This window comes from Ochotona princeps, chromosome 4 (assembly GCF_030435755.1).
Source record: "Ochotona princeps isolate mOchPri1 chromosome 4, mOchPri1.hap1, whole genome shotgun sequence".
Taxonomy (NCBI): domain Eukaryota; kingdom Metazoa; phylum Chordata; class Mammalia; order Lagomorpha; family Ochotonidae; genus Ochotona; species Ochotona princeps.
This window is the reverse complement of record NC_080835.1, coordinates 77,682,472-77,706,025: the sequence shown is the minus strand read 5'-3', so window position 1 is coordinate 77,706,025 and position 23,554 is coordinate 77,682,472. Positions and strand designations below refer to the sequence as shown.

General features: G+C 43.8%; 1 protein-coding gene across 1 annotated transcript; it reads left to right on the top strand.

The window, feature by feature from the left end:
* The first annotated feature begins 365 nt into the window (after positions 1–365).
* Positions 366–19,159, top strand: LAYN (layilin). The gene is made up of 8 exons (XM_004585046.3): positions 366–573; positions 1,005–1,028; positions 3,284–3,581; positions 8,112–8,269; positions 12,732–12,764; positions 13,349–13,432; positions 15,072–15,174; positions 18,337–19,159. The coding sequence occupies exons 1-8, from the start codon at positions 387–389 to the stop codon at positions 18,698–18,700; spliced, it is 1,251 nt and encodes a 416-aa protein (XP_004585103.2). The 5' UTR covers positions 366–386; the 3' UTR covers positions 18,701–19,159.
* Positions 19,160–23,554: the final 4,395 nt, after the last annotated feature.

Genomic DNA, 23,554 nt, shown 5'->3' with positions numbered 1-23,554 from the left:
TCCCGGGTGTAGTCCTGAGCACTGGAAGTGTGTCCCAGGCAGGTATGCATACTGAGCCTCTCCCTTTAGAGCTGGTAAATTTAGCTATAGCCGGGGAAACAGAAGCCCAATGTGGTACAGTTTTGTAATTGCAGAGTGTGCTTCATCATCCCAACTCAGGGCAGACGGGGTTTTTTATAGACTAGTACAGGACCTCTCTGGGTAAGCGCAGTGAGGGGCGTGGAGCTGGCCTTGCCGTGGCTCCCGCCCTTCTGAGACACAGTACTAGAGGAGGCCGTAGGGGGTGGGCCAGCCGGGTGGGGCTGCCCACTCCGCAGTGACGTCCCAGCGGGCGGAGGGGTGACCGCTGGACTCCCGACTCTCCCCGCCTCCTCCGGGTGCCCTGTATGTTGGTCCGCGGGAGATGCCGCTGCAGTTGTGCCCGCCGTTGGGCCGGCCGCTTCACAGTCACAGTACCCAACTGTCAGAGGGTGCACCAGAACCGGGCCATGCCGCTTGGGGCAGTTCTGCAAGCCGTGCTACTCGCCTTCCTGCTGGCGGGTCCTCCAGGAGCCCCTGAACGCCTGTGGAGCGGTGAGTGCTAGCAATGCAGGGAGGCTGGTGCCTCCTCGGCCGCCCAGTTCCTTGTGTATACTGGAACTGGCTCAGGGTTATACTGGTGGGTGGGAGGACATGGGCTGAGTGGGGCATAGGCAATCTTACACCCGTGGCTGCCCCCTTGTGTCTACCCCACTGAGCACGGCAGGGTTAGTCTGCGGACCCTCACGCAAAACAGGCTCACTATTTAGCTTCCATCTGCCGTCCACTTTGTGTCTCCGTGATGCAGTGGGAACCCTGCCTGTTCTCTTTGAAGAGCTGGGCTAGCTGAGCCCGGCTAGCTGAACCGGGCGCCTGAGACCAGAGCGCTTAGAGATCAGGAAAACCGCGCAGTTAGCCCTCCTCCCCCCAAGCCGGCTTGATTCCAGGGAATGACTCTCTGTTTCCTTCCTCCTGTGTCACTGCAGCCTTGGACATGGACCCCAGAGGAGGTATAGTGCTCCAGTTTCTTGTCTTTTCCAGCTGTTTGCATGCCAGAGGGAGTCTGGTCATGCCCTCGCTTGCACAAAACCTCTCATGAATCCCCTTTGCGGGCTCAGACAAATGGCAGGCTGGTATCCCGACATGCGGAGCTGATTTAAAAAAAAAAATCTGAAGATTGTTTCAGGACGGGCATGGGGAATCAGGCAACAAAAGGAAAGGGCTGCATGGGCTCAGTACTCAACAGGTCTCGTGGGGGGACAGAAGTTCTTTCCGCTCTTGCCCTTTCCTGCAAGTGAAAAGAGGACACTTCCTGGAATCAGGGGAACCAGATGGGCCCCTGGGTCTTTTTCCAGCCCTGGTGGCCTCTGTGGCTATTGCCTGCACACTCCACTGGACACTCTTGTCCAGGTGTTAGGTTTGAGCGGAGGCATCCGTGGATCCAGCAGCAGCTTGTGGTTACCCTAGCTGCAGCAGAAGGTAGCTGGACCTGGGGGCCCATAAGCTTCCCTCTGCTGGAGCTAAGTTAAGAGAATCCCGGAAGACTGGCTGGCCCAGCCTCCCCATGCAGCAGCATTCAGCCACAGCCTCCCTGGAACTCCTCCCAGGTCAGAATGCCCATTCCACCCCCAACCCCTTTGGAGCCCTCCTGATTTGCTGATGGGCAGGTCCAGTTAGAGCAACTGGACTGAAAGGAGAAGGGAGCAGATGCTCCCTCATTGCTCATTGAGAATGTTGTTACAGAAGTGGTGAAAGAAACAGAAAAGGAAAAGCAGAATCATCTGTATGTCCTCTTCGCCAGGTAGTGCTAACAATACACTTCACTATGGGTGGCCTTTTGTCCTGTATGTACCCTGGACAAAATTGGGAAGGCTGGAAGTGATTGATTCCCAATAGAGGAGGAAGACAAGTTAGGAAAACAAGAATGTTCCAGAAGATCTAAGAAGAGGTTCCTAAATCAAAGTCCTTCCCCATCATCCCCTGTGGCAGCAATTCACACCCACAGCTCACATTTTGGTTCTCTCATTGCAGGGGATAACTCCCCTTATTGAAAGGTGGTTTTCACTTTGCCCATTTAGATTCAGAAGCATGGGCCAGGGGATAAAAACTGGGACTTGTTTCTGTCTTCCCAGCACCTAGCACAGGCACAGAGCAGGCACACCATAAACGCTGAATGAGCACAGGCATAATAACACTCATGTTTCAGCTGCAGAAAGGGCTTCCATCACCCAAAGACAAGAGAGAGTGACATATGCTTGTGAACTCTTTGTTTATTGCTCCTCAGTGGGATCCCCTCTGTATGTCTGGGATGGTCTTTGGCCCTCGGAGTGTCCATCAGATGAGATACACTATATGGGCTCCCTGTATGCAAGCCTGGGGTGAGCTGGAGTGGGGAGCCAGGTGTATAATTCAGTGATACCAGCATGACTTTATCATGAGTTCCGGCTCAAGTGATACTACTGAGAGCTATATATTCTCAGCTGAATGACTTAACATCTCCAAGCTTCAGTTTTCTCATTGGTAGAATGGGGCAGGATCAACAGCTGCATCCTGGGATTGTTACGAAGGTGAAAAGACATAGAATGTGTATGTAAACATAATATCCTAACCTTAGTGCAGAGAACACTGTAAGCGTTCAGCAAACAGAGATCTTGAATTTAGGTTCAAAAGAGACTGTCCTGAGCAGAAAACCTCACACATCTGATGCCCTTAGCTTCTGCTTGACCTGGAGATTGACTGAACTCTCAATCCTTCTACATAGACAAGGGGTTCCACAATAAAACAGCCAATGACAGATTTTGAATGCCTTTCTTACCTGATGGAATTACTAGATCCTTGCTGTAAGCCACACTGTCTCCCCAAAACTCCTTAATGGCATGAAGGTGCATGAAGGTTTGCTTTGAAGTGAAATTCTAAAGCTTTATCTGCCTCTCTTTTCAAGGGATAATAAAAAATGTCTGCTTTTTTAAGAATCTGTAGTGGAATAATAAATCCTGATTTCCCTAAACTCTATGCACCTCTAGAGTTTAAACAACTGCATCTTCATGCTGGAAGAAATATTTGCTCTGGAAATCCTGACATGAAAGCATGAGTAATCAAAATTCCTGCCCAGCTATAGCTTCATTTAGACATCTACAGGCACCCCTACCCACATATACCTTTTGTACACAGAAACAGGTTGTTTTCTTTTTATCCTCTCTCTCTCTCTCTCTCCTCTCTCTCTCTCTCTCTCTCTCTCTCTCTCTCTCTCTCTCTCTCTCTCTAGGGCAGCTGGTTTGCCGGGGAGGGACACAGAAGCCTTGTTATAAAGTCATTTACTTCCATGATGCTTCTCGAAGACTGAACTTTGAGGAAGCCAAAGAAGCCTGCAGGAGGAATGGGGGCCAGTTGGTCAGCATTGAGTCTGAAGATGAACAGAGACTGATAGAAAAGTTCATTGAAAACCTCTTGGCATCTGATGGTGATTTCTGGATTGGGCTCAGGAGGCGTGAAGAGAAACAAAACAATGGCACAGCCTGCCAGGACCTTTATGCTTGGACTGATGGCAGCACATCAAAATTTAGGTAAGTGTGTGGGACTCACAGCAGCTGGCTCACTTGACATCACTCAAAAAAGAGCCAGCTGGATCCAGTGCCAGATCAGGGAGGCAGAGAAGACTTGGCCAGGCAGAGGAGTTACTAATCAAAGCAGTGTGGTGAAGCTTATAAATGCAGACCTACTTCGGGTCCATCAGATGTCCAAAGAGCTCTGTTCAGGTGGATGTGGCCCAGTGGCCTCGTTTCCACAGTCCTTGAATTCAGTGGTTCTGGCAATCTGGCCTTTTGGACAGGAACCTTTTTATATCCATAGGGCTGAGACTCTAGATAGGACTCCAGGCACAGGGAACTCTGAAAATGGGCAAGGAATCCAAGCAGGCTCTCTAAGTCATGAATTAAACAAGTGAAGGAACTTCAAGAAGGGACTCACGACCCTTCTAAACCCACAACATCATAAGCTGACTCACATCCCACATTACTATCACCCCTCCATAAAAAGTGCAATGACATAAACAATGTTTAAGGCATATAAAATTATGAGACAGACATTAGATTGAGGAGATGTAATTAGTTTAACAGAGTTCGTATATTTTTGTAATGGAGTACTTTTTTATAAGACAATAAGACACTAACACCCCAAAATATGACAAAAGAATTAGCATTGTTCACAAAACAGAATATCTAACAATCACATGGGGAAAAAAGTCTAAACTTACTCTCAATCAAACAAATGAAAATTAAAACATTTTTTACCTGTTACTTTTAAGGAAGTGTGTTAGCATCTTTCTTGGGCTACCCATTATGCTGAACAGACTCACATCTTCAAATTAATTTGGGCAGCAGAATTCTCATGGGCTTCTATTCCTGGGGGAAATAAAGGAAGCTTAGTTGGGTGAACACTTCCCATCAGTGCTGCTGCCCTCAGAGCCACAACTGATATTTATTGGCCTCCCTGTTCCCTATTCAGTCCAGATCCCCTAACCTTCAGTGTTTCTACAATTGACCTTGCTACATGACCCACACTCTCATTTCTGAACTTTAAGGCCCTAGTCACCTCTACTTCTTGGGCTAAGGGTTGTGCACTTTTCTACCGATCATCAACATTGGACAGGTGAGTACACCAAGAGGTGCTCAAGGAGATAAGCTGGGAGGCCTTCTCCCTGCCTCTAAGGCAGAACGGTAGACCTGCCTGCTTGAGCATCCTGCTAAGATAGTGACTTCTCTTCTTGGAGGCCAGCCTCTGTGCACAAGGATCCCAAAGTGCCCAATCAGTACCTAGAACTCATAGTTCAATAAGACTCTTGCTTATTTAGGGGTAAAAGTATTCCCCTTTGAGAACCAAAACCTCTACCTGGAGCTCCACATTACAGAGGTAAGAAGCACACGTTCCTTACTCCTTCTTCTTGGCCTCCAGGATCATGTGCTCTACTCTTCAAGACATGAGACTTTATGAATCATTCATTTAAGTACAGTGCATATTAAAGATTAGTGCCCTGTCTCTGAAAAGCAATGCCTCTAAGATGGTGCTTCAGCCATTTCTAGCAAGTTGTTCCATCCCTCTGTCCACTGGCAGCTTCAGGATGACACAGTATGTGATAGGACTAGTAGAGCCCATGACAGGTTCCTATTCCCACCCACACTTTGTTAGAAAGTAGTTCCCTTTGTTTTCTGAGATGTTACTTGGGCTCCTCTTCTGGGAGATTAAATACTGTGTAGGCCTTTACAGAGCTACTGAATAAACCCCTAAGGACTGTCTGCTATTTCTGTCCGAATTAATCACTGTGCCTTTCAAGGACCCAGTGAATGACAGGTTGGTCTCCGCAAGTCTTGGTGCTGTGTCAGAGACTCAGTATTGGCTCTCTGCTGCTGGGAGGTTGAATGTTGGCTTTAGCAAAAGTGAGATCAGCCAAATTAGTTTAGCAGTAGTTAGCTCAATTACATCAGTGGAGCCAATCATATTGAGCCCATATATAGCTTCCTCCTTGGCTGCTAGAGATGTGTCTGTTACTCCAGCACCATGGTGGCTGCTAACAGGCTAGCCAACACAACCTAGGTGAGTCATTATATCTCCCTGATGGTTTAGTGCCTCTTCCATGGTAACTGCTTCCTCGCAGGCTTTAACCTGTAATAAAAAGATCATCCTACATTATTCCCCTTGCCATATGCCTTCTCCTGTTTATCCAAGACCTTCCCCCAGTGTCTGTTCCCAATTATTCAATACTCCTGAGTCCTCAATTTTTCAGTCTTTGCTTAGACTCCTCATCAGTTGCCATATTGTTTGCCTTACCCCTGAGTGCTCATATATTGTAATCTCTGATAACTTCTCTCTTCATACAGAGTGATTAACTAAGTTAACTTGCTTGAGTAATTTGACAGCCAAAACAATGACCATCTTCTTACCACTATCTTCAAGGCTACCTCTGAGTGGGGTGTCAGCACTGCTGCAGTGCAGCTTTTGTCCAGTTGTTTTGTATTTGCAGACTCAGTTAACCTCTCTAAGATCCAGGCTCCAAGCTACCTCAACCAGCCATTAATCAGGGTTTCCCTCAAACACACTTATAAGCCAAGGAGATGCTGTGGTACAGTGGTGGATGTCATGGAATTCTTTTCTACCTGCTCATACAGTGCCCAATGGCCTTGACATACAATGCCTGGTAATCCAGACATAATAATATGCTAAAATGGAGTCATTCTAGGGCCATCCAACCTGAGATTAGGTATGTCTGAAGCACTGATGGGAAATGTTACCCTTGTGTTCCCTAGGCCTTTAAGGGTGACACTACCTCCTGCTATCTTCCCCTGGATAAGACACTCTTGCTGATTTACTGTCTTAGCAGGGAAAGGGAGAATGTGGCTTCAGAGGTTTCCACTTTCCTTCTCCACTTCTATAGCTCTGCTCCATAGGCTAAGGCACCAGTGTAGAAACATATCAACCAGAAGTGCCTCCTATTCAGTTCAAATATTCAACATTGGAGAGTGATCACTTCCTTGGTTCCACTCTGAGCACTCTAATGTACAGCTTGATAATTCAAGCCTGAACATCAGTTTCAACCTATACCCTGTGTCTGAAAGTCCTTGTAATATTTGTATATTCTCCCCATCCTCACTGTGTGGTTTTTGGAGTAAATGTCCATCAGTCCCTCCTGGGAAGTTATTACCATGTTCACTTGCCATGGCATTACAGGGTGCGTATTCCCAAGAATCTGACCTGCCCCTCCACCAGTGAGTACTGTGTGGGCATACTGGCTCTCATCCAGAAACCATGCACCAGGCATAATATTCTACTTGGCTATGAGATGAATTAACATAAACTATAAGGCTATTGGGGAGGGGAACAAGGCACATCAGGGGAGCAGGCCCAGCCTAGGGTTGAAAAATGGGCTGGAGGTTGTAATGAGGTACAGAGGCCAACCCATCAGGTCTCCCAGCTATCCAGGCATAATGTCCAACCAGTGTGTGCTGCAAGCTCAGGTACTGTCCAAGGAATTCAACTAAGTGAACAAAAGATCTTCTTTTGGTGGAGAGCAACGCAGGAACCAAGCAGAGCCATACCGTGGTACTATCTGGAGACCATCTCTTGGCTGTCCCTTTCCTGGGGAGGGCCTCTAACAACACCAGCACCCAACTAAATGGTGTGGACATCAGGGTAAAATCTATTCCAGAGAGCAACAGCTCAGACAGGTAACCAAACAGACTACAAAACCAACTCTGAACCAATACATAGAAAGGGTGCTTGCAGACTTAAATTCTCCATGGGATCCAAAGTTTTCACGTGACACTCCCACATCTAACTGGACAGTAGCACATTTAATTCTAAGTGACACTATCTGGTAGAGCTAAGGCTGCTGATGTACCCCGTCACAGGGCAATGGAGACAAAGACAACGCATCTGACAGTGGAGGCTGAGGGCTTCATCATCACCCAGATCAAGTAGAAACATCCTAAAAACTAACAAAGACCAAAAGATCCTCCTGCTCTACTTCCTACCCCCTCACCTGCTTTGACAGCCTCTGTGTTTTTGGAAAGTCTTGCTACCAAGGTGGTTGTGACTATAAAGTTGGGGAGGTGGGTAGAGGACAGGCTCTTCTGGATGAGATAAGCCAAGCCTCTCAATAGTACATCTGATATCTGAAAAAAAATATTAACCAAAAGTAAAACAGAAATAAGTCTTCCAGACTAGCCCTGCCAGCTGTTTGTTCTTATAATTACTTTGCTTATATTGCATAGTATACTGCCCTTTCTAAGAGGTTGTGATAAATCTGAGATGATTGATTCTGATGTCTATATAAAAAAAGCATGTTCTGTTTATTCCTCTCTCTCTTTGGATTGTGTTCTGAAGCAGAATTGGGCGGCTCAGCAGAGTTTGAGAAGAAAATAATGGCTTTGATGTCTTGGGGCATCTGCCATCCCAAAGTTTGGACACGGCTTAGATATGAGTAGATATGATGGGCCACCTCAATTTTCAGCCTCCAAATCCACGAGCTAAATATAGTAACAGAAAACACATAAACATGATCTCCTTATCCAGTTGTTCCATTGCTGATTCCTTTTCTACAGAAATTGGTATGTGGATGAGCCTTCCTGCGGCAGCGAGGTCTGTGTGGTCATGTACCATCAACCATCGGCACCTGCTGGCATTGGAGGTCCCTACATGTTCCAGTGGAATGACGACCGCTGCAACATGAAGAATAATTTCATTTGCAAATATTCTGATGGTAATGAATCCTCTTTCAAGTGATGTGGCTAACTTCTCAATCTTCTCATTTTATAAGTAGCTGCTAGTACCAAGAATTTGTTATGTGATCTCTGAAAAAGCTTGTTGTAAGTGCCAGCAATGTTAAACTCGGGGAAGTCTTATAAATGGATATGCAATGAGATTTCACCATTTTAGGATTAGCTAGCAAAGGAAAGATTATCAGATGCTAAGAGAAAGGCTGTGGGAAAAACAAAGTCTAGTTTATACGTGATAAAGCAACACTTCAGAGAACTCCAAGAAATAAAAAGCCCTCTCTGGGGACAACCAGAGAGTCTTATTCTTTCCACATGTGAGATTGGCTGTAGGAGCTTGGAGTAAGCCGGTCATTGCTCCTGCAAGGCCAGCAATCATGTGAGTGTTTTCTGTGGCTTGAAAGAAACACAACGACCAGCAGAAATACATGACAAAGTATATCAGTTTCGCTGCCCTTGAAAAGATAGCAGGCATTTTTGCTGATCAGGTTTAAATTCCTCACACCACCCTTGTCCATGCCTTACCAATTCAAGTTTGTTGCCAGATCTGTAAGGGTTTGGAATTGGCTGCAAGCCCATGGTCCTACTCTGTTGATGTTTTCCAGATCCTTCCACTGCAGCTGACTTGGATTTAAATTGGAGCTGGTTTTTGATCTGTCTCTGAAGTTTCTCACCTCCCTAAAAGCTAACTGTTTTGGCCCCAATTCTGCATTCTTTCTTGTAGGAATAAGTGCCTTATTAGTTACATCTAGTTTAGGACTAAATAACTCTGCCATTTAAAATTGTTTGAATTGGACTATAAGTATTGGGGAAAATTTTTGTTGCTGAGATGTTTTTCCTCTGATGAATTCTTCTCTCCGATGACCTGGCTCTCCCCACCATAGAGAACTGCCTCAGACGGAGAGACTGCAAAACTCTAGACTGCTTAGCAGGTCCATTTCTTAGAGCAATAAAAGCAAAACATTTGTTGAAAACTGGTTTCCTATAACTTTTGCTCATTGTCAGCTCCATGACTTAAATGTTTGCACTTATTTAACATTTCTAAATGTGAGATTTGGAAATCTGCCTTAACATTCCTTTATTTTTTTTGAAAGATTTATTCATTTTATTACAGCCAGATATACACAGAGGAGGAGAGACAGAGAGGAAGTTCTTCCGTCCGATGATTCACTCCCCAAGTGAGCCACAACGGGCCAGTGCGTGCCGATCCGAAACCGGGAACCTGGAACCTCTTCCGGGTCTCCCACGTGGGTGCAGTGTCCCAATGCATTGGGCCGTCCTCAACTGCTTTCCCAGGCCACAAGCAGGGAGCTGGATGGGAAGTGGAGCTGCCGGGATCAGAACCGGCGCCCATATAGGATCCCATATAGGGGCTTTCAAGGCGAGGACTTTAGCCGCTAGGCCACGCTGCTGGGCCCTAACATTCCTTTATTTTTGACATTTTGTGCCATTGGAAAAAAAATGACATTGTTCAGGACTTTGCTAGTGCCTGTACTAGACTGAGTTCAGGCAGGAAACAAGATGGCACAACCAAAAGTTTTAATAAGGCAAGTATATTTTAGAAGGTATTGACAGAGTTGTAGTCAAAGCATAAGAGACAGGAAAGCCAGGGACCAAGCATGTTTTTTCCAGTACACCTGCTCTCATCCTTCAGGTTCAGGTTAAATATCACCTTTTCTCCCAAAAACTAACTGGAACAAGTGATACTGGATTGGATCTGAGACCATGTTGACCATGATGGTGATAATGGTGGTGACAGTGACAATGGTGATGGTGATTTTCTATGAAAGACACTTGTCAGAATTTGAATAAGATTTGTGGATTATATATAATATCATTACATCAATTTTTTTTGCCATCACACTGTGGTTATGTAAGAGAATGGGTCTCTTCCCTTTTCAAGATTCATTCATTCATGATTCATTTGAAAAGCACAGTAAAAGAGAGAAAGAGAGAGATCCCAAAATGAATGCAACAGTTAGGTCAGGCCAAAGTCAAGAGCCTGGAACCCCATTCAGGTCTCCTTCATGTGTATCAAGAACCTCTGTACTTGACCCATCATCTAATGCCTTCCCAGCACTCTGATATGGGATTCTAGTATTGCAAGAGCTCTGCCACAATACCATCTTTCCCCTTTCTTTCAAATATAGAATGAAATATAGAAATATAGACTCAAATATAGAATAAAAGGGTATTATGCCCATAAATTAGCCTCAGGAAAAATATATATTTGTGTATATACACACACATGTGTCTCTCCTGTATGTATGTACACACACAGATAGATCGGGGCAGGTATCTGGCAATGCTTTAAGACACAGCTTGGGATGCCCATATCCCACATCAGAGTACCTCAGTCCACGTGCTAGTCTGCTTCTGATTCCAGCTTCCTGCTAATGTACACAGAGGGAGGCAGCAGGGATTGCCTCAAATAATTCCATCCCTGCTGTCCAGATGGAAGACTTGACTGAGTTCTGGGCACGTGGATTTGGCTTGGCATATCAGACTCTGAGCTACTGTGGACATTTAAGGAGCAAACCAGTGAATGGAAGACCTCTGTGTGTGTCTGTCAGCTTGTCTCTGTCTCTGCCTTTTAAATAAAAATAAAGCTGATAATTCAATAATAAAGAAAAATGTTAAGACAGAGATAAATAGAGACAAAATAAGAAAATGAAATGTAGTGAGATGGTAAGCTGAAGGATCATGAGAGGTCTTGAAACCATGATTGTCAATCATATATCTGAAATTATTTTAAAATAAGAAATTTAAAAACTTCCCCTGGAAAACCTTCCAGAATTGTATAAAACTAGGTTGGCCATCCTCCCATGAGGATGAGATAACCTCACTCACAGTGTACTTTAATTGCCTTCCTCCGATTCTGCCCACTTTGCTGAATGGTTGATATGAGGCCTGGAAACACACGTTTAACCACTTGATGGGCGAGGCGAATGGTCACTCATGTAGATTCCACAAGATAGCACACCAGCCCATCAAGAGAGTGGGAGTGATGGTCTCTTAAACTAGATGTGAGAACATGGCCATGTGGAATCAGTCACATGCTGGCCAGACTGAACACCTGATTACCTGTGAAACATGTTAGAGGCATAGGCACATTCAGAGAAATCAGATACCTCACAGGTGAATGCCAAAGATCAGTGCAAATGCTGCATGGGTGGTTAGGGTTTATTCCAGTTCTGCACAGTGCAGTGGACTAGCGGGGATGGGGGGAGAACAACAATAAGAGTAGATATTGAAGTTAACACTTTACAAAATACATATTCCAATGAAAAATCACAGAATAAATGATATCTAATAGTCTCCTGTACTTTCAGATTATATGGCCATCCTATAAAATATTTAAAAAAAAAACTACAGGACCAAGATTATTTTTAATCTGCTCTTTTATCTTCACTACATCATGAAGTTGTATCTCCTTCTACTTTAATTTTCATTTGACTTTATTTGGTTGAAATCTTAATTCAACCACTTATTACCTATGAGATTTGTGAAAGTTGCTTACTTTCCCCATATCTTGGTTTCTTCATGTAAAACCAGAATAATGAGACTAACCTCATGAGGCTCTTCTCAGGACTGATTTTATTCATGTGAGACATTTAGAACAGTTTCTACCACACAGTAGGCACTACATAACAACTGTTTTGTTTTAAAAAATTGTTTTGTATCCCCTCTAGACACATTTATGAGAAGATGGTTAAGAGTTTCTGTCCTTTCTGAGTAGAACTATGACTAGCCTTGGCCTGGCCTTGCAAATACGATTTCTAAAATCGTGCCCTTAAGCAGCCTGTCCCTATGAACCTTAGGGCATGACTCACTGCCAGTGCAAGAGGTGGACATTCTCTCAGTTAAAGCAAAAACACTTGACATAGGCTGTCTCGTATCCTGCCTTTCCTGAGACCACCAGAATTGTGGAGCTGGTCAGTAGTCTACTTAGCTGCTCACTTACTTCTGCTATTTGGAGATGAGTTTCTTGTTCTCCCAAATACCCCCTGTATGAACTAATGAAATATATGGGATTATGTTAAAGTAAGCCAGGCTGGGAATGTAGTACAGGAGGAATAGAGATTATTGTTAAAACTAGAGTAGTTTTACATTAATAGAACTTGAAGTTATATGATAGCACATTGGGTTTCATTATGGTAGTCTTTCTGTTTTGGTGTATAAATTGGAATTCTCATACTCAGATGTTTTAAAATATTCTCTAAAAGTGAAAAAAAAGCATGAAAGTAAAGTCACAGAAAAGGCAGCCTTTATGTAAAAAAAAGTCATTATTTTGTCTTACTAACCTAATTCCTGGTATCTAGTAACAATAAACAGTGTATCAGATGGTCAAACAAGCAAATAAGTGGATACCATGCTCTAGCTTATTACATTCAGATGGTATGAAAATTATATAGTTATTGTTTTCTTTTTTGTTTTCTTCTGCTATAGAGAAGACAACAACTCCTTCTACAAGGCATAGAGGTGAGCCTATCATTTGAAATATGGGTTAATTAAGGCTGTTCCACAGATCTTAATAAATTTAGAAACATGTTTCCTTTAGAGCTGATCATTCAATTGAAACACCACTATTGGTAACCCAGACAGTTTGTACCAGCATATGCCACACCTAAGCATGACAACCAGTTCATTAGTCTCTGTCTGTGATATTGTCTACTTCTCTTAAAACTGAAAAAGTAACAGTTTTAAGTTCAGTTTTGAGTATTACTTGTTATTACTGTCAAAATGAAGGGAACTGTTTTTATCTAATGAGACAAGAAATGAGCCAAGCTGATTACTCATGGTTCCAAAAATCAGCCATTGTCCCTTCTTCTCAGTACTTCAGTGCTTTATGTACCTTGATGTCATCTATTAATTGATTGCCTTGGCCTTTGACAACTAAACCTCCAGGGCAGAAAATTCCACCCTTTGCTCTGTTGTTTATAATATAAGTGGCACTGGTTGCATTTCCGTAAGTGGCATCCCGATTTAAACATGATAGGATCTTGGAAGATGCCTACAATGCAAGGCCTTTCTGCATGTTCTCAAGTTCATGTGTCTCTCCCCAGGTTCAGCAACAGAGCCAGCTATACCCATATTTCCAGAAGAAACACAGAAAGAAGATGCCAAAGAAACATTTGAAGAAAGTAAAGGTATATACACCATACATACCTGGGAGAAACAGATAACAGGAGTCTCCCAATTACAAATCATCCATGGTTACATTCCCTACTTTGTTTTTTCCCATGACTACTTACAAATAGAATTAGATGGGACAACTGTGGCTTGACAAAAGCCACGTTAGATGATGTGATGAAATATACAGAAAGCATTATCTTACGATTAAAGATTGAACTGGACAGAAAATGAAAATCGACATGAAGATAGAATGAAGATAGAACCACAAGGACCACTTATGAGACACAACATGGAGTAGAGTGGGGGTGAGAAAGTGGATGTAGAAAAACAGGACTAGAAGTACCCAAGGCATAACATGTAACATCTGTGATGAAAATGCTTCTGTGAAATAGAGGAAATAGACAGAAACACTTCAAGTGGAGATCTTGAAACATAAAAGCAATGCAACAATAGATCAGATGCTAATGGACCTTGAATCTCACTCCTGTCCTGAGTTTCAAGAGAGAATCTTGCTTCTGGTCACTGGGCAACTTTAAAGAAAACCACTTAGCTTCTCTATACTTCAAGTTGTAGTTTCCTTTCTACCTGACAGCATTCCTGTGACAGTGAAGTGAAATCAGCTGTTGTAATGCCACAGTTCAAAACTGATACCAGTGGAGTTAGAAGTGACCCTATAGCTTACAGGCTCAATCCACAACAAGAATGTCCCCACTTGAGATCAGCCACAAGTTTGGGGGCACCCACACTTCTGACCACTTTGCTACAGATCCAGGGATGCCCACTATCTCTCCCCTCCCAGTTCTGATAATGCCATAGAACAACTCACAGATCCCAGGAAAACATTATAGCTAAACCTACTCTTTGCACAGATACAAAGCAGGAACAACCAAAGAAAGTGACACATAAGCCTGTCTCCAAGTGGGGTGCTTCCATGTCCTGTTGGCAATGGGATCCAGCTATATCATCCTCCTGGTACATTGATGTGCTGATCAGCCAGGAAGCTCTACTGAGCTTTGGTGTCCAGAGGTTTTATTTGCATTTCATTTCCCATGTGTGATCTGTTTGTTCAGGTGATGGAATTCAATCTCCAGAGGTCAGGCTCCTGTCACCTGGCTCCAACCTCCAATCATATAAATACATCATCATTCTTTGAGATGTGACCAGTCCTCATCTTAAGACACGGCTGAGAAGCTCCTAAGTAACAAAGCCACCCCTACTTCCCAAATAAATTCCAAAGACATACAGCCACAAGGACCCAGAGACAAATGCTAGTAAAAAATTCTTTGTTGTATAACAGATCCCATGTGTGAAAATGCTTTGAGCAAAGTACGAAGTGCTGGGCAAGGGTAACTGGTATTTCTGTTGTTCGGTGTTATTATGGTAATGTATATGGTGGGGTTAGGTGTTTGTTTGGCTTTTCATTTTAGATGGTTGCCAGGTTTGCCATCTCACTGAAGCAGCAGCAACTGGATAGTGAGCCATCTTAGGTCAACAGCCTCTTGCTAACTGCTCGCTGTGTGTCTGTCTCCTGTTCAGAATGCGCTCTTTGGAATTCTTTGCCATTTATGCTTTTAAGCCTACTTGGAAGTATGTGTACATCACTTGGAAGTAAGAGAAAGCATCAATTCTGACAGTGCACTTTTTTCTTTCCAGAAATGGACTTGAATCTTGCCTATGTTCTAATCCCCAGCATTCCCCTTCTCCTTCTCCTTGTGGCCGCCACAGTTGTGTGTTGGGTCTGGATCTGTAAAAAGAGGCAAGTAAAACCTTTCTTGTGTAAAACTTTGCATTTTTCTGTGAGATGAGATTGAACACCGCCCTGTTTGCATCAGTAAAAGCACAGACAGCTACAAAACAGTCACCCACTGCAGATTTGGTGAATTCTCTGATGGGTTCAGAGTAATCAAAAACACCAAGTATGTGTGCTTCGCTGCGATTAAACAGTGACTTCATCTTCCTTATCTGGTGTGTGCGTGGGAAGATTTTTAAACTTGAAGGGCAAAACTGTGTTACTCACTTCTTATTATCCACTGGTAGACTCTTACTCTGCAAATGTTGAATGAGTGAAGAAGTAAATAGTGAGCCATATTAAAAAAAAAAAAAAAGATCTGTTCCAAATCTGTTTCTGTTCTAGAAACACCTGAAACTGGGGTTGGCACTGTGATATAACAGGTTGAGCCTCTGCCTGCAGTACCAGCATCCACAATGGGCACCAGTTTGGGTCCCAGCTGATCCACTTCCAATCCAGCTCTGTGCTATGTGCCTGGGAAAGCAGCAGAAAATGGATGATCCATGTCCTTGGGTTCCTGCATCTACATGGGTGACCAAGTGAAGCTCCTAGATCCTGCCTTCAGACCAGCCCAGCTCTGGCCACTGCAGCCATTTGGGAAGTGAATGAGTAGATAAAAGATCTCTCTTTTGATGTCTCTCCTTCTCTAAATATCTGCTTTCAAATAAAACTAAATAAATCTTTAAAAGAAGATATATCTGAAATTAAACCACTTAATTCAAAGTAAGACAGCTAAATTCCTTCTCACAACCTTTCTTTCACTGGAATACATAGGTGTAGATTACTACCAAACGGTTGTACCATGAGGTATAGATCATCACTAAGCTGTCTTCCCTAGGTTTCCAGATCCCTTCTCAGTTACCTTTCATTCCTCATCATGGTGGCATGTGTAGACAAAACTAATATTCCCATTTTACAGAACGAAAACTAACATCCAACTTAAGAATTGCCTCATTATGATGACCAGTGGGAATGAGCTAGTATGATTCCAATGTATAATCTATTCAATGATAAAACTTTTAATGACTATTTTAGGATAAAATCAGTGAATAAATATAGAGTAGGCACTGGAAAATGTTAGCTATTGTGATCATTTCATTAGTTATTTCCTTTGAATCAAATTAAAATTTTGCTTTTTTAAAGATTTATTTTATTTTTATTGGAAAGGCAGATTCACAGAGAGAAAGAGATACAGAGAGAAAGATCTTCCATCTGCTGGTCCACTCCCCAAGTGATTGCAACAGCCAGAACTGAGATGATCCAAAGCCTGGAGCCAGGAGTTTCTTCTGGGTCTCCCATGTGCGCACAGGGTCCCAAGGCCTTGGGCCGTCCTCAACTGCTTTCCCAGGCCACAAGCAGGGAGCTGGATGGGAAGCAGGTGGAGCAATCGGGACATAAACTGGCACCCATATGGGATCCTGGCATGTGTAAGGCAAGGACTTTAGCCACTAGGCTACTGTGCTGGGACCATAAATAATCTTCTAAAAAACAATCAACTGCAGAGTAAAAAGTTGGTAAACTTATTTGTAATATTTAAAACTGAATTTTAGGGCCTGATGCAATGACTCAGTGGCTAAATTCTTGCCTTACACATGCCAGAATCCTATATGGGTGCTGGTTTGTGTCCCAGCTGCTCTACTTCCCATCTAGCTCCCTGCTTATGGCCTGGGAAAGCAGTCGAGGATGGCCCAAAGCTTTGGGTCCCTGTACTTGCATGGGAGGCCTGGAAGAGGCTCCTAGCTCCTGGCTTTGTATCAGCTCAGCTCTGGTTGTTTCGACCACTTGGTGAGTGAATCAGCAGACAGAGATCTTCCTCTCTGTCTCCCCTACTCTCTGTATCTCTAAAAGACAGAGATCCAGAGAGAGAGAGAGAGCTCTTCCATCCACTGGCTTACTTCTCAGATAGCTGCAAGCAGCCAAGGCTGAAGCCAAGAGCTTCTTCTAGGTGTGCCACGTGGTGCAGAGGCCCATTCACTTGGGCCATCTTCTACTGATTTCTAAAGCACATTAGCAACAAGCTGAAGTGAAAATGGACCGGCGAGGACTCAAAGTGGTGCCCACATGGGGCTTTATTTACTATGCCACCATACTGGTCCCTGTTGTTGGTTCTTGATTTCCCCTCATTACTCTATTTAGCTCCTTATCATGATTTGGAGTTGTGATTCTAATGCAGAAATCTGTTCCTAGGATTTTTGAATATGCCTTTTTGTGTGTGTGTGCGTGCCACAGACTGCTACTGTAGTCTGCTGGAGCTTCTAGACTTCTTCCCAGAACAATATTTTTAAATATAAAAAATAAAACACATTTGGTTGCAAAGGACACAGTAATTCTGTTATAGTTGGGCACAATATTTACAAAAAGGAGAATGCAATAAAGCTATTCTTTATTAATGCCTTTTCATTTAGTGGTGGTATAATTACAGTAATTTTGAAATATAGATGGACATTCAGTATTTTAAGACAGCTACATCTGTGATGTGAAATGAAAACATCTATGTTTTCTATTGGTGATCAAGTCAAGGTATTATTCATTCTACTCTGGTTTGTTACCTTTGTTCATAATGGAACTATGTGATAAATCTCATTTAGAGATTAGTTTTCAAAATATGACTTTTTGTGCATCCAGATTTGTTTGCTTGTTTCTTTGTTTGTCTGAAAAGGCAGGGAGATCATTCATTCACAGTAACTCCTCAAATGCCTGCAGTAACCCCAGCGAGGTCAGGCCAAAGCCAAAATCTTAGAACTCATTCAGGGACCCAAGCACTTCAGCTGTCCCTGCTGCCCATGGATATGCATTAGCAGGAAACTGAAATGGATGAACAAGTTGGCATTTGATCCCAGGCACCCTAATATGGGATGTATGCATCCCAGGGTTACTGCTGCACCCTGTATGTCTAGCTCTGTCCTTGCAACCTTGGTGAACTTGCAGAGCCTCAGGAGAAAAACCCTTCAGTCTGGCAGCAGTGAATGACAGATACACAATGGCTTTGAGCATAATGCTTTGCTCTCCTGCCACCCGCGAAGCCCTGGCCCGTATGCTGTGTAGGTGAGAAGTGCAGCTAGGGGACTGCACAGGATATGTACAGTTGGTCGGTCTCAAGTTCTCAAGCATGCTTTTCTTTCCTGCCAGGAAACGGGAGCAGCCAGACCCTGGCACCAAGGAACAACGCACCATATGGCCCACCACTCACCAGCAGAACAGCCCAGACCTAGAGGTCTACAACATCATCAGAAAACAAAGTGCAGCCGACTTAGCTGAGACTCGGCCAGATCTGAAGAACATTTCATTCCGGGTGCATTCCGGAGAAGCCACTCCTGATGATGTGTCGTGTGACTATGACAACATGGCCGTGAATCCATCAGAAAGTGGATTCCTGACTCTGGAGAGTATGGAAAGTGGATTTGTGACCAATGACATTTATGAGTTCTCCCTGGACAGAATGGGGAGGAGCAAGGAATCTGGATGGGTGGAAAATGACATATATGGATATTAGGGATGCATGAAAAAGAAAAAAAACTTGAACAAGAATGAAAACGAAATAAGAAGCAAAATTCTTCTATTTTCTATAAGGAAAAGATTAAAACATCTATGAAGATGTTCAGAACCGCATGTCATCCTCATTAGCCCAAGTCTGGGATGCATCTGTGATCCCAACCTCTCACCTCACTCAGTGTTGTGAGGATACACCTGCCCTGAGCCTGGCACTTCGTTCAGTGTCACTGAACATCAGCTGACCATTCATATCAGATTTTCAAGGATCTGTGCCTTAACTGGCAGGGTAACTGTAGCACTGAGGAGCTTAGAAACTCTAAGAGCCTTGTTCCTTTTTCTGCTCTGCAGCACACTTCATCCCAATGAGACAGAAACTACAGCATCGTTTCCACAACCACATATGGTCACTCCAGGCTGACCTGCACAGCAGTGAGTGTCATAACTAGTTTTTTTTTCAAAGAATAAAATCTAAAAGCAACAACAATAAAAAAAGCAGGAAGCAGAATGTTGCTGAATCTGTGTCTATCCCTTCCTCTGCGTGTGGCCCTCTGATATCCAAACTTGGAAATACTTGGGCAACTCAAAATGAACTATTCAAGGATTCTTTGCACTCCCAGCTGTGATACTACACATTGCTCTGTGTTTTACCACATCATCAACAATATTCTTAGTAATGACAGTAATCCTACCTTTTGTTTGAGGCAGCTGACATTTGATTTCATCCCCAGAGAAAAGTTTCCTGGCCTTGCATCAACCATATCCCTGCACAGGTCTGAAAGCCATGACTTAAGTCATCAGCAACCTCACTCTCTCCTCTTAATAATCTTAGCATTTTAACTTTGCTCACACACTTATTTTCTTCACTAACTTAGTGACTCAACCTCACATATGAGGTCTGAGTTAACTAATCTGGGTCAGTGCAACACCGGATGTCACAGAATGTATTCCGTGCCCAATTCTCTGCCCTCCTGGGGGGCAGAGAACAGGGTGAGTCACAAAAACTTCATTTCTGCTAGTTCAGAGTGTGTTCCGTGGTGTTAAAACATTTCCAGCAAAAAACAGTGAGCATGTGATCTCAAGGACTGGCTCCCATCTTCTTTCAGACATCCTGCCTCTGCAAGCTGCCCCTCAATCCCACAGCTCTGGCCCCTCTTGGGCTGCAAAGGCCACAAGGGTTAGGAATCCTGTCTGCGCCTGAGCACTGTCCGTCCTGCAACCTATGGCAACGCAGGATTCAATATTTGTGGAATGGGTGAATGACACACCTTCCAGTAAAATGGAAAACTGCCAGATGATACCAGCTGAAAGGTTGGCACGACCTGTTTTACACACTGTCCTTTGGTGGAGGAGGCGATTGAGTAACCTGAGTTTAGATGCACTCCTGCTTAGGAAGAAGCCTCCCTTCTAAGCTGGTGCATTGTATTAGCAGCTTCCTTTGGTTACATCACTACACTTAGAGTGAGGATCCATTCTTAGTCCATGAAGGGGTACAGTGATAACCAGAGTGGACCAGGCCTCCCTTCAATTTTACAATCACGAGTGTGTCATCTCTGCAAGCCACAGATCTTTTCCTTCTGTGTCTGTACACAGCCAATCTTACCCCATATTTTAATTATTCCCTTTCTTTTTTTAAGATTTATTTTTATTTGAATGGCAGATTCTACACAGAGAGGGAAGGTCTTCCATCCTCTGGTTCACCCCCACCCTTCCCAAACAGCCACAACAGCCAGAGCTAAGCTGATCCTAAACCAGGAGCCAGGAACTTCTTGCAGGGTCCCAAGGACTTGGGCCATCTTCTGCTGGTTTCCCAGGCCATAAGTGCAGTGGAGTAGCTGGGACACAAACTGGCACCCATATGGGATGGCAGTGCCACATGGGGGAGGATTAGCCTGATGAAGCACCACCCCCCCAGTTTCTCTTTATTCATCTATGCTATCCTGAGTTTAGCTAACTCCATTTCTTTTCAAGTTCACCAGAAAAAAATGTATTAAAGGTGACAACAAAACTTCTACATTATAGTTAAATGGCAATACATAATAAGGAAAACAGAATATCAAATAATATTTTTACTGTGTTTTCAAAGACTGTAGAATATCAACTATAAAATAAGGGATAACTAAAAGAAATATAGCTGCCTTAATAATTAAATTATGATAAATTGCAACTTTATTTATAAAAGATTTTTAAAAATGATTTAACAATAATATATACTAGAGAAAAACTGCATCAGGAACATTTAAAGGTAGATAATCAAATTAATACAAAGCAGAGGGAAATAAAAATTAGCAATAAAATCTGACATATTTATAGAGTAAACTGAGGCAAATAACCACAAAAAAATCCTGGTACTTATTTGACATTTCACACTCTTTAACATCATGTACCATATAATGAAGTTATTATTTTACATCTCATTTAAGTTAAAGAAAAAAAAAGAAAACATGTAAATATTGTTGAAGTAACTTGCTCAAGATCATGTGACTAGAATGTGTCCCAGCCAATAACCGGATGGTAGTCCATGGATTTTTTTTTTCCATATTGTTTCCTTCATGTTTAAAGGGGGGTATTAAGGGAGAAGGCCCACCCAGTTTCCCACCCTCCTCAGGTCCCAGATGTAGGGCATGCTCCGAGGTTCTTGCTCAAGTGGTTTTGATAGTTCACCAGTTATGAATCACTGCCAATCTTGCCACTCCAAGCACGATGAGGTCTTTGAAGAATCCACTGATTGACTAGTCCATCATAGAGTCTCCGTTTGCCCCGTATTTCGCTGCCAACATTAGCTGAGGTGGTTGATTGACTTGTTCTGTCTTCTGTCTCTTCTTGGTCAGGGTTCTGAGTCCAGCATTTCGTTTAGGGTGATCTCCAAAGAAACTTTGTCTGAGGTGTTCCCAGACCAGATTCTTGTATGTACTAGCAAGTACAGGGCCCGACACAGTCCATAGCCACAATCAGCTGGTGGTTGTGATCACTGGGTTGGTTCTGTTTTCAGCCCCGACTTCCACTGGAACCAATGGGTGTTGCAGTCCAGCCTGATTCTGCCCAGCACATACTCGGTCCTCGCATAAACCAGTGGGAGCTGCAGCCTAGTTGTAGCCACCCACAATAACCCCCACCAGGGCCGCCCCCTACCCTGGTTTGCCAGTATGGGTAGCAGTAGTCCAGTCTATCCCACATCCCATTTGGCTCTTGTACATGTCAATGGGTATTAGAGCTTTGTTCCATCTAACCAGCTCCACTATGCAGCCCACACAGATGCTGTTGGGTATCTGTCTAGCCACCCCAGCCCCTGTCCTAGTTTTCTTGCCCTCCCGTGGAAGTGGTAACCCAAGAGGGAGGAGCTCACTATTTCCCTCCCAGGACTCTCCCACTCCCAGATTATGCACTCTCCAGGTAGTTCTGTGGTTTGACTTGACAGAATTAGACCCCAGTGCCAGCTTCTGCCAGCTGATGCTGTGGCTAAGCCCAAACAACCCTCACCCACTCTAATTTTGTCTGCACCGGTAGGAATAATCCATTTCTCTAATAATTGCACTTCACATATTTAACAAATTTGCAGTGTTCGCTATGTCCAGATTGAACGTGGAGCTTATTCACTGAGTGAGGATCATTCAGCAAGTTGTAAGCTTGCTCGTCATTAGAAAACAGTTCCCAAGCTTGCTTTCTTCCCACTGTGACAGATGACATGTAAGCATGAGATAAACCTTTGGATCTCCCCACTCCCAAGCATTTCTAAAACACCTCATGCTACACACCACGCTAGAGGCATCCCAGGGGTGATCTTGAGCTGGGGCTTGGATAAGTCAAATTATAAGTTTTGTACATTGCTCAGCATGTAAGTCTCTTTTCTTGCTCATGCTAGTCATGCTTTTGTGAGAAGTTTTAAGCATTCCTATGTTATGTCAGAAGCCACATTAAATGTTAGAGATACCGTGGCAGAGAAGACAAACACAGGCTCCTGCTCATGGAGTTGATGTCCCGGTAGGGAAAAGATCAATCACAACACAGGCGAGTGGAAGAGAACTTGCGAAGATTTCTTTTTCAAATTACTTGCAGCTCTTCCACTTCTTCCTTCCCCTTCCTTCCATTCCTTTCTGTAACTGAACACTTGGGTCTAAGTGTTGAGGAAGGTGAGACTTGTCTCTCAGAGAAGGGCGTTAGGCCTGCGCAGCGAGAGGAAGCTGTCTGTGAAGGTGAGGGTTTGGGGAGATCTGGTACAGCTGTGGTCTGGGCGAGCAAGGACTGCATCCACCCAGCAGTGCAGCGGCAGCAGCAATGGGTAACTGCACACAGAGAGACTGGGGAAATAAGTGAGCACGCAGAAGCCCTAAAAGCTGGATTCTCACTGTCAGAGGAAGCAGTGGCACTCACGGAAAAGCAGACCACTGCAATGGACCCGTGAAGTCACTGAAGTTAGAAACATCAGTTTCATCTATTGGTTTCCAATATCAAGTGTATGCATATGTAAAAGTACTTCAGATAACTCTGGGTGGGTAAGAAAGTCTTTGTGCTTATAACTTTTCCCTTCACTGGAAATTCTTTCAGGAAAAGCATGTGCAAGCATTGGTACTATAACATAATACTTACAACATGCTTTGCAATTAAGTTCTCTGCACCGGTTGGCTAGGATGCTGTGGCTGAGAGGGGCTAGGAATTGCCAATAAAGCTGTCAGTAAGCTGGTCCTCAAAGTGGCTCAGGCTCAGCCCTCAGGCCCAGCTTCGCCACGTCCTTGCAGGCTACAGAGAAATGTTTCAAGCCCCACACAAGAATGTCACTTCAGAAATACCTGTTACCCAAGATTCCCAACGTGAGACCTCAAACACAGTGTGTCATCTACATCAGATAAGCTCTAAGGTG

Excerpts from the sequence above, each read along its gene's own strand:
- LAYN (XM_004585046.3), top strand. The coding sequence starts at position 387 with ATGTTGGTCCGCGGGAGATGCCGCTGCAGTTGTGCCCGCCGTTGGGCC. Across the intron at positions 574-1,004 it reads CCCTGAACGCCTGTGGAGCG|CCTTGGACATGGACCCCAGA; the intron begins GTGAGTGCTAGC and ends GTGTCACTGCAG. Across the intron at positions 8,270-12,731 it reads CATTTGCAAATATTCTGATG|AGAAGACAACAACTCCTTCT; the intron begins GTAATGAATCCT and ends CTTCTGCTATAG.